At 35.4% G+C, this 11,480-nt stretch overlaps 1 protein-coding gene across 1 annotated transcript in view; it reads right to left on the bottom strand.

The window, feature by feature from the left end:
* Positions 1–327: 327 nt before the first annotated feature.
* Positions 328–11,480, bottom strand: part of CPB1 (carboxypeptidase B1) — a 23,991-nt gene continuing 12,838 nt past the window's right edge. Inside the window, exons 4-10 of the mRNA XM_081810028.1 lie at positions 8,905–9,004; positions 8,716–8,817; positions 7,770–7,871; positions 4,996–5,106; positions 4,603–4,693; positions 3,743–3,945; positions 328–339 (exon numbers count right to left, since the gene is read on the bottom strand). Coding sequence (XP_081666154.1) covers positions 328–339; positions 3,743–3,945; positions 4,603–4,693; positions 4,996–5,106; positions 7,770–7,871; positions 8,716–8,817; positions 8,905–9,004 — 721 coding nt within the window. The remainder of the gene's footprint in view (positions 340–3,742; positions 3,946–4,602; positions 4,694–4,995; positions 5,107–7,769; positions 7,872–8,715; positions 8,818–8,904; positions 9,005–11,480) is intronic.

The raw sequence follows: 11,480 nt of genomic DNA, 5'->3' as shown, positions 1-11,480 counted from the left end.
ATCTTTCTCCTGGTTAGTGAATATATGGCCATGAAAGCATAGGGCCAGAATCATGAAGACTGGGTACTACCTGAGAAGTTAGGCATCTCAGCTGACCAGAGCAAATCCTTAGCAATGTCCAGGGACAGAGGTAATAAGGTATTTGTGGGATGAAAGACTATTTGATGAATGTTCTGCAGAACGGCTACATGGGGTACCAGCATAGAACATGGCCACACAAATATGTGTGGGTGTCTTTGGAAATTGGGGCAGTCTAGGAAATTCTTCAGGATCCAATAGGTCTGGGCCCAAGGCTGCCTGTATTACTGTGTTGGCTTAGCCAAGCCTTCATTGTTTAAGCTGGAAAATGAGAAAGGAGAACCAGAGAAATTCCAAGATTTCCAGCTGTAAAGTTCTGTGCTTCTAATGTAGAAATGTGGTGTGAGTGGAATGCATATCAGCTTCCAATTTGGTCAGTCTGGGGAATGGGTCAAGATACTTAGTTGACCAGTTATTATTCTGCATTCTTGCTTTTGGACTTAGAAATGGTATTATGATAATAATAATAATAATTATTATTAACAGTGCCACGTAGGCCTTTTTTGGGGGAAGGCAGACCAAAGGTTTGGACCTTCTTCCATGCTCAGTAAATGTGAATATATGGATAGGTTTGGGAACCTTTTCAATTAAGTCGCCTTAATAAGAGGAGACTTACTCTGACCATAAAGAGGTCATATAATGAAATATTGAATTATATGAATTTTGAAAATGTAAAGTATATTCTTTTTGTGGGCCTTAAAACTTCCTGTGAAGATAGTGATAGCTTCATACTGAAGAAGTCAACACTGAGGAACTAGAAGGCGTTTGAAGCCTTGGAAACTCACAGTATACTTTGTATTCTTTCTTTAAATAATATAGTATGTGTAAAAGCAGTTAGCAAACTGAAAAGCATTATTTTTGTAAGGTATTTTTATGATCTTTCATACTTTTTACTGATCTGCTGTAGATATATTTTTTGGTAGCTTTCTTTATAATCCATGCTATTACTTCTCCTGTTCTTTAACTTCATTGGTCTTTTGCATTCTCATCTCTGCCTTTCTTCCCACTAAAGGTTGTCTCATGATATGAATAATTTCAGGCAATCTACATGTAAGATCTTTCAGAAATGAAGCCACATATATTTTTATCATGACTCAGATATCAAAGATTGCTGTGTATGTCCTAAATTTGGTCTGAGAATGCTAATAGAAGTACAGAATCATTTCCTTCAGTTTAGAGTCTTAGTCTCCTTGAAGCATTTTTTTTTTTTTTTTGCTACAAATATAATCTTACAAGTTTTGTAAGTGTAAAGATAAATAAGAATCGTATCTACATCTATGCACTGAATTCTGGGTAAGACAAAGCCCACTTAGCATTACTTCAAGAAATTCTGAGTTATCCATAATGTGGTATGCCAAGAATGCATCTTATAAATCTTTTCCTACCTTTAGTTTTTTACAGCAGGGTCACATTTTTCTAGTTGAAAATTCATATAGAAGCATTAGATTTGGATGGAACATTTATCATGCCTAGATCAAGACTTTTACTTTTTTTTTCTTAATATTCTCATTACAAATAAAAACCATGAAAAGCCAATATTTTTCTTTATGAGAGACTCAAATTCTCTTTTGGATATATATATATATATTAACACTACAGTTATGAATTGTTCCAGCAAAATGTGCTTAGGAAGTAAGTGAATTGGAATTATGCAAAATAAAAAGATTGAAAGGATCTCTAGTTATTCAAAAGATTTAAGTTGCTTTGGGGTGCTGAACTAAATTCAGATTCCCAATGAATCGACTAATCAAATTAATATTCACCTTAGATTTCACTAGTGGGATTTAAATATTTCTTTTAAGATGTTAAGCAAAAGCTTAATCATAGGAAAAAATTATTGGAAATTAAAGTAACTTTTAAATCAATTAATGTGATATAAGTGCAATTAAATTTTGCAGTTTAGCCACCTATTTTATCATGCTTGGAAAGGATAAGAAGTAGCATGTACTTCTTGAATTTATTAGTTTTGTGAATACAAAATTAAACATCCAAGATAAGATTATTTTATGGTTTGTGCTTTTGTTGAGAATAGATTATGAATATTTTATTGTGATATAATTCTGTTTATTCCACTTCTTTGTTAATTAGAATTAACTTATTCCCCAAATAGGAAAAGGTATTGAAACTTTGTGAAGCAGCTCATTTCCAGAGAACACTTTGTTTTTCTGTTAGCTTTTGTCTTTTAGAATTTGTGTTTTAAACTAGTTATATTAAGCAAACTGTATATATTATTGTTACACTTAATATGGTTTATAATCTTAGTTTTAATATTTTACTTATTAACTCATTAGTGCTTAGTTATTATGGCTTTGTCTTTTTCTTTTCTGATGTGGTACAATTTAAACACATTCACATGAATAAAGCAAACAACATAGCTCCACCTTCTCTCCTCTGGGACTGAAATCTGGGATTGAAATGAGGAGCTGACCACACCCATCTCTGGGATGGCTGGACTGTGAGCACCCACTGGGAACATTTAACAGATGGAGCATAATTGGAAAACTGAAATAGTTAAAGGTTCCAACTAATGATGTTTTCCTTTGTTTTTTTGGCTCTGGATAAGGAAAATGGGAAGCAATCCATTTTTTTTTTTTTAAATGAGAAGGACCTGGCTAACTATTAGATATCAATTTTCTAAGAGGCTGAGTTATTTTTCTGTTTTGCTCTTCACAAAATATTTATAGCATTACACGTTTTATTTGGTCTCTGGAAGACTGAAAGTATAAAACAACAATTTCCAGTTGTTAAAGTTACTGGGTCTTCAAATTTATGCATTTAGGTAAGCCAAATATCTATGTCATTGTCTAAGTGGGACACTTTTTTTTTTTTTTTTTGGCATAACTCAAATGCTTTAAATCTTACACTTGTTCTTTTAGATCACTGATCCCAACTTCTGGCAGCCAGATGTATCATAAGTTAGAAAAAAAAATATTGTTTGAAGGGTTCAAACCTACTGATTAAAAAAAATTATGATTGATATGTGGTATTTGTTAATTTGAATGTCATAAAACTCTTATTTAACTTTTCATGTGATTATATCATGATTCTCTAACAAGATTGGTAGTTTTTTTAGTCATGGATACTTAAATTTTTTTGCGTTGTATCTAGTAAGGACCCATTCATATAATTTGTTCATTGATTGCTTTATTTCTGTGTCTCACCTAATCAAATAGTGAAATAAGCAATTTTAGGATCTTATCACTTAACCCAGTATCAACCAAATGGGCCAAATTCCTAATGACATCTGCCATGCTTCTGCCTATGTCAAATCCAGCTCAAGGCAACTTGACAAAATTGACTTTCTAATTGTGTGTGAGATGAAGCTACTTTGTTGATTATCCCTGATGCATCTGAAATCATCATGTGAGTTAGTATTGTGGTGAAGCAGGAATAAGTGTACCTATTGTCATTTTGAAGATTAGTGACTAAACCAGTTTAACATGTTGGGAACGGTTTCTTGTGTCAAAATCCTATCTCTTTTAAAAAGCTAATTTATCTAGCCAATTCCAGATTCCTTGTAAGTCTGTAGTAAGTTTTTTTTTTGCTTCTACTATCAAAAATTAATAATGGAATCTTTAGAAATTGTTCTTATAATTTTTTCTCAGAAATAGGATTTAAAAATTCTCACCAGTGAAATACCATATTTACTACCATGACTACTTACCAACTCAGCATTGTTCTCTGTGAGTTTATAATCATAGGAGTAAGGGTAGAGCATCATTTGGGAGTATGAGTGGATCGTCAGATATGCTTTGATGGAAGAGAGGTTGCTGCGGATGAAATTAGCCAGAGCCTTTGTCTCTCTTTCAGATTCTGCAGCAGGTCCACAGTAAGTTTCATCACAGGGGCTTCGAGAAGCTCCTATTTCTAGAAAAACAGGTCGTTAATGGAATGGTCACCTACTGAAGTTATCACAAGGCATGTTTCAAACTTTCAAATTAGAAAGTTAAAAATAAGCTGTTTTCACAGGAGTCCTTATGATAATGTATGTATATATTATAAAGCATGCATGCATTTAGTCACAAGATTAGGGTGGTATGTTTTGAAGCTAATGGGGTAAAAGTCATCAGTGTGTCCCTGTGTAGTAATATACAATGAGATCAATATAGTGTAAAACGATTAATAAGTAGGGGACAAACTAATATCCGTGAGAAATTTCCTTATTATTGTAATCATTTTCTGAGAGTTGCATCACAAAATTAGAATTATATCACCATTTCATTTAAATAATTGTTTAATGACTGTGTCCTCTGGATTATACATTTTGAAGTAGGAGGATTATGTCTGGATCACTCAGTCTTGTGTGTCTAGCATCTAACACAGCTGAGAGCACAATAGAGCACACAATACATTTTTTTGAGTGAATAAATAAACTGTTTATTGTCTGTGCTTTCAGAAAGTTAGAATTCTAAAATATAAAACTTTACATTTTTTCTTGTTTTGGACACTGTTGTGTTTTCCTGTGTTATTTCTCCTCCTGTGCTTTTCAACAGATGCTTGCAAAATGGTCAGCCAGATACTTACTGCACCAACCAGCATCAAAATTTCTATTGGGGTCTGTGCCAGTGCAGGTAGTTCCAGCCTGGGTGGAGCGGGTCTTTCTCCACATTCGGTTCTGAAAGCGGATTACGTGGTTAGGCCAAGTATAAAAGAAAGTGGGTTGGTTTTAATTTCATCAACCTCTCTCAATATTGGTTCATATACTGGTGCGCCTGGGTGGCTCAGTTGGTTAAGCGACTGCCTTCGGCTCAGGTCATGATCCTGGAGTCCCTGGATCGAGTCCCGCATTGGGCTCCCTGCTCGGCAGGGAGTCTGCTTCTCCCTCTGACCCTCCCCCCTCTCATGTGCTCTCTCTCATTCTCTCTCCGTCAAATAAATAAATAAAATCTTTAAAAAAAAAAATATTGGTTCATATACCTTGGTCCAGGTGTAGATGTAGCCATCGATATTGAGCACAGGCAAGACATAAAAGTCTAACTTGTTGAGAAGTTCTGTCATGTGGATCTCATGTCCATAGGTGCGAATAGCCTATGTATGAATTAGGAAGAGAATGTCATGGAAAAATAGAATGTGTGATGCTACTTAAATTTACATAAACTGGATGAATATTGACTTTGGTAATGAAAGCCATGTCCCCTATTGAGGTAGACATTATTAATATTTAAAGGGCAGTTAGCAAAATATTACCCATAGTTTTGGTTAAAATAGTTGTTTTTAATTCTTCTGTTTCCAGGATATTCTATTATATTCATATATAACTCACATAATTATTTATTTAACTTTTTACTTTAAAGATGAACAAAGATTTAATAAAATTATAGACTTTTAAGAAACATACATATATTCACTTATTTTGCAATAGTACTGCAATAATTGTTTTTCAAAGTGAATAGGATATGAGGGTAAGACCTATTCTTAGTAAGTAAGGAATATCTATGGATGGTTGTGCATGTTTCTAATATCATCTAGAAATTTATTTAAGTTTTGTGAAGCCGCCTATAGATGGTCTCACTAGAGAGACTGTCCAATAAGGAAAAAGAATGAGAAAGCCTCCCATTATGAAGTGAGCTCACACTGATAGATTTTGGGTGGCTCTCACCAAGGCTCCAGGCTGCATAATGTGAAAGTATCTTTCTTACTCCTCTGTATTGAGTAGGGAACCCTGTTAAGAGACCAGTTCTCCCTACTAAGTATTGTGGACATTTCTCTATGAATGAAGGACTTCATGCTCATTTATTATGTTCTCTTAGTCATAGTTCCTCAGCCCCAGGATCATATTAAACGTAAATTCAACTCTTTCCTAGACTTTCTTGAATAGATTTTAAAATATTTAAGTCTTCTATGTATTAATAGTTTTTATATACTTTTTGTGACTCTATACATGTATATTTATTATAATAATACATGATAAAATAAGTGATTTTTAGGCTGGGGGAGCTATAGAACCATTAGACCATGGTCTAATCTTGGAGATAACCAAAGTAGTGATAAAAGTTTTTTCCTGGGGTGCCTGGGTGACTCAGTCGTTAAACGTCTGCCTTCGGCTCAGGTCATGATCCCAGGGTCCTGGGATCGAGCCCCACATCGGGCTCCCTGCCTGGCGGGAAGCCTGCTTCTCCCACTCCCCCTCCTTGTGTTCCTGCTCTCACTATCTCTCTCTGTCAAATAAATAAATAAAATCTTAAAAAAAAAAGGTTTTTTCCTTCTAGAGGGCAGATGGTGAGATATCCATTGAAGTTAAATGGTTATAATTGGATACATAATGTGTCTAGAAACCAAGACCATGACAAAGAGATACAGAAGTGTTTCACACAAAATACAGTATATTGTATATAATAATGTGCTTATATTTTAAAAGTACCTCAATATTTTAAACTTCTAATTTTGAAGTAATTTTAGACTTAGAGAAGAGTTGCAAATACAAGGAGTTCCTATATATTCTTCACTTAGCTTCCCCTAATGTTATCATCTTACTTAGCCATGGTACAGTGATCAAAGTGAAGGAATTAACACTGGTACAATAATATAAGTTAAACTATAGGTTTTATTTAGAGTTCACCAGTTTTTCCACTATTATCCTTTTTCTGTTCTAGGATTCAGTACACAATCCCACATTGCACTGGTTGTCATGTCTCCTTAGTCTCCTCTTATCTATGAGAGTTCCTCAGTCTTTCCTTGTCTCTTATGACTTTGACACAGTTGCAGAATACTGGTCTGGTTACTTTGCAGAAGGTCCCTCAATTTGGGTTTGTCTCAATATTTTTTTTTATGATTAGAGGAAGGTTATGAATTTTGAGGAAAAATACCATACAGACGGTGTGTCTTTTTAGTACATAATATCAGGGGGTACATGATACTGACTATGTCTTAACGCTGGTGATGTTACCAGTGATGTTAACCTTGATCACTTGGTTAAGTAGTTTCTGCTAAGTTTCTCCACTGTAAACTTTGCCTTTGTTAAGTAATACATATTTTTTTGGGGGGGGATACTTTGAGACTGCAAATATTCGATTTGTCTTTAAACTTTTACTCAATAATATTTGCATACATACATAGGTTTTTGTGAAATGATTATTACTATGGTGTTCTACTGATAATTTTCTAGTTTGTTCATTCTTTGTACATCCATTAGTTGTAATTCTTCTTTAAGAAAGAGTTGTTCCTTCTCACCTTTTTATTTATTAATTGAATAATTTATCTATATCAATATGGGCTCATGGATATTTAAAAACTTCAGCTAAAGGGCTTTCACATTTATCTTATCATTAGAATTATAAGGAATGAAAAACAGTATCATTTACAGTAGGGACTGCTATGTATTGTTTTCTTTTTATTCTGAGGTATACAATGATTATTTTTTAGGAGATAATGATCAAGCTAGTGGCTTATCCACAATCTTTAACTTTTAAATGATCTATCATTTATACTGCTGGTTAGCCTCTCCACCGAAGGTGGGTGATAAAGTTCAGATGAGTCAAATATAAATAAATACAATTTGGTAACTGTTTTAAAATCTTACCTCATAAGGGTCTCTTGGGGAAAGTTGAAACTAATACCCAAAAATGGGAACTTGGGGAATTACGAGGTTTTTCTGTGTTGTTATTCTCTTTTATTATAGCTAGATTATAAGAAATTGATTTAAATAAAATGCTTTCTGCTTCTCTTGGCCAAAAATGATTCTACATACTGACCTCTCTCACAAACCATTGGCAAAATGCAGGGGAAATCCATTCTCTGGCATGGAAACCACAATCCATGAAAATGGCAGGCTTATTTGGTCCAGCTTTGCCAACCTATTGCAAACAAAAGGAAAAGGGAAATTGTGATTCATCACAGTCAGGGGTTAACATTCACTACCCGTCTGGGCGTTGGATTCAACAGGTGAAACTTGACAGCAGCAAGAGATATATCCCATGATTAAATTAAAACATAAGACTAGCACAGTATGTTCTTGCCTCTAGACACAATGTTTGAGATGAAGGCTTACATGGCTGTTTATTATTTTTATTAAGCTTGACAAGCTCATATTTTCAGAAGATGCTGATTACCCTGCTTAATTGTACTCACGTGGAGGTTATTTTCAGCTGCTATTATTAGGTGACATGACCAAGACAACTGGATGAGTAATTAGAAGTAATCATGATTGTTGCTAATCTTGTAAGAATTTTTCCTTCTCTCCCACTTACTCCTTGTCTTTTTATTTTCTTCATTAGAATTACATGACAAAAATGGCATTAGAGGATGACAGAAACAAATCGTTGATACGCTCTGTAATGTTGTCTGATAGACGTGAAGTTTATGAACCTCTTTAGGAAATGGATTTGCAAACAACATCTGGGAGAGAAGAATTTCATCAAGGTAGGTGATCATTTACATTGCTTACAGGAATGTGGTTAAATTTATAGGACTTCTCTTATTTTACTGCATTTTCCTTTTGAATAAATCAAAATAATGATTTAAAAATCCACATATGATAAAAGAAGCTGGGGAATCTGTTTGATTCCCTGGGGCATATAGGCAGGGAAAGAGTTATAACAATGTTTGGGATGAGCATGTCTGTGAAACAGATGTTAATGTGTTAGAATTCATTGATTTAAAGCCCTCAGACATGGCAAGGTCGTGGGTAAAAAGGATTACCTTGAGGAGGTACATAGTGCGTCCTTCAAATGTGCTTCCGATGGCACTGCGAGAGATGAGGCCTGGATTCTCACTGGTGACTTGTTGAGTCCACGCCTCTATCTACCAATGCAACCATTTGTGGATTAATGTGCTGTTCTTAGTTCAGTTCCCACAGCAATGTCTGTCTAAGTCATGTGTACATCATACCGTTTCCCAGTTGTTGTACTTCTTGTAACTGTGTCCAGTTGCACGGACCTGGCTGTCAAACTGACCTTCCAGCACAGATCTCAGGTTGCTTATCAATACCCTGTAATAAACCAAAGGAAGTGCTCCTGTGAACGTACGAGTATTTCCCAGTGAACATATGCAAAAAACCAGAGTCACTGCTTCAGTAAATCCTGCAATACATTCTCCATGGAATCACATGTGTCCTCTGAGTGTTCCTGATGCCCTTCAACCTGAGCTGCTCATCACAAAGAGTGAATATATCATTGGAAAGTGCAAGCAAGGCAGGCCCTTTCTCAGCCTAAACTTGACATATTTAAGTGTCCTTGGACCCTAAATTCAGAAAATGGTTTCCTCTGGTACCTGGGGCATTCTGGAACAGGGCCTTGGGCCTTGGGCTACCACACAAAGTATGCACTTGAGCCCTATCTGTGGACTTTCTTCCTCAGGACTTTCCTGGTTTTAGCACTAAATGTCCCATGACATGTCTCATGTCCCAGGAACCAGTCAGTCCCAGGTAAACTGGGACAGTTGGTCATTTGAGGGCCTTTATCTAGGTTTTGAGAAAAATATCTTGAAAGGTGGAAATTCAGAAATATTAATAAATTAAACATTCATTAGGCAAAAAATGCTGGGTTTAAAGAACTAGTTTCTGCTTGCTTGTCTTTTGGCTGGTTTAAAGTAATCAAAGAATGGTTCTGAAGCAAGGCAGTATGAAAATTGGTGACAGACCTTTGAGGCCTGCTTATTTCCATAAATGATTGTTCAGGTGAAAGTTTCTATTATAAAAGGCAGGCCAGAAGGTGTGGACATGTGTGACTTCATTTGTCTTTGCTACTGTTGAGTGGAAAGTATGTTCTGAAAGGACAAAATTTTATGAACATTAATGTCCTTGATCACAGCATTGTGAATATTATGGACAGAAGCTAGTTTTCAGAAACTTCTATTATCCACAGTCAAGCCTTGAAATGTTTTTATCTGCACACAGAGAATTGCAGCCACACATCAAAAAGTCTACTTCTCCTGTGGCTGCCCCAAGGGCATTCTGATGAAGTATGTCAGGGACATCCTCTGAACCTCCCTCCTGGTCTCTCCTTCATTTGGTTAACTTGGGAACGAACTTGTGTCTGTTTATGTAAAATGCAATAAATTAATACTAAATGATATTTTCTTCCTAGCAAGAGGCAAATACTATCTTAAGGTCTTAACTGACTTAAGGTGGTATTAAAAATAAAGGAAAAAGGAGCAGATTAAAAAATTTAGCTTGTGGAAAGAAAATTTCTCCTTGAGCAGCCATTAGTACTTTGTTGGTGTATTAGTTTCTATGGCTGCTGTAAATTACCACAAATGTGGTGGTGTAAAACAACATGAATTTATTATTTTACAATTCTGTAGGTTAGAAGTCCAACATGGGTCTCAGTGGGCTAAAATCAGGGTGTCAACAGGGATGTGCTTCTTTCTAGAAGCTCTAGGGGAGAATCTGATTCCCTGCCCTTTCCTGCTCCTAGAGGCTTCCCACATTCCTTGGCTCTTTGCCTGTCTCTTTTAACTTTGAAGCCGGCAACAGCAGCTTAAGTCCTTTGCATGTCACATCACTCTGACCCTATCTTCTGCCTCCCTCTACCACTTGTAAGGACCCTGTGATCATGTTGGACCTATGGACAATCTAGGATAATCTACCTATCTACCTACCTACCTATCAGCTGCTTAGCAACCTTAATTCCATCTTCAAACCTAACTCCTCTTTGCCATGCAACGTGCCATATTCAGGTATTCTGGGGATTGGGATGTAGACATTTTGGGCAGGACCACCATTCTGCCTGCTTCAGTTAGCATTGTTACTATAACAATGATTATAGTAAGTGCTATAATTATATTCAACACCCTAATTGGATTGTTAGGGGATAGGACAGAAGAAGAAATCCAGAATTAGGAATCAAAAGGTCAGGGGCCATAGTTTTGCCTAACTTGTAAATTGGCTTCAGAAAAATCTTTTAATCTCTGGGCCTTACTTTTGTAATTTTTAGAATGGAGCATTTGATTAGCTGGTATTAAATGTCCTTTTCAGTTCTAAAATGCAGTGACTTGACTCAAATCTGTAGGCCTTGGTCATAGTTGTCTTTCAAGGTTTATGAAAAAAATTTAAACTGAAATTTCTGGTTACCATAAACTTCATAAACTCCAGGAAACACCTAAAATAGATAGTTTAGAAAAATGATTTTCAAATATATCATTCATAAAAACTAAAAACAAAAAAAACAAAAACAAAACAAAACAAACAAAACAAAACAAAAAAAACTAAAAACAAAAAAAACTAAAGCAAAATAAGCAAAACAAAAACATAAAAACAAAAAAAATCGACTGGCCAAAATCTTTTTTTTTTTAAATTTTATTATGTTATGTTAATCACCATACATTACATCATTAGTTTTTGATGTAGTGTTCCATGATTCATTGTTTGCGTATAGCACTCAGTGCTCCATTCAATACGTGCCCTCCTTAATACCCATCACCAGGCTAACCCATCCCCCCACCCCCTCCCCTCTAGAACCCTCAGT

The sequence above is a fragment of the Leptonychotes weddellii genome, chromosome 1 (assembly GCF_054177405.1).
Source record: "Leptonychotes weddellii isolate Sample4059 chromosome 1, ASM5417740v2, whole genome shotgun sequence".
Classification (NCBI taxonomy): domain Eukaryota; kingdom Metazoa; phylum Chordata; class Mammalia; order Carnivora; family Phocidae; genus Leptonychotes; species Leptonychotes weddellii.
The sequence above is the reverse complement of the archived record's forward strand: the minus strand, read 5'-3'. Positions and strand labels throughout refer to the sequence as shown.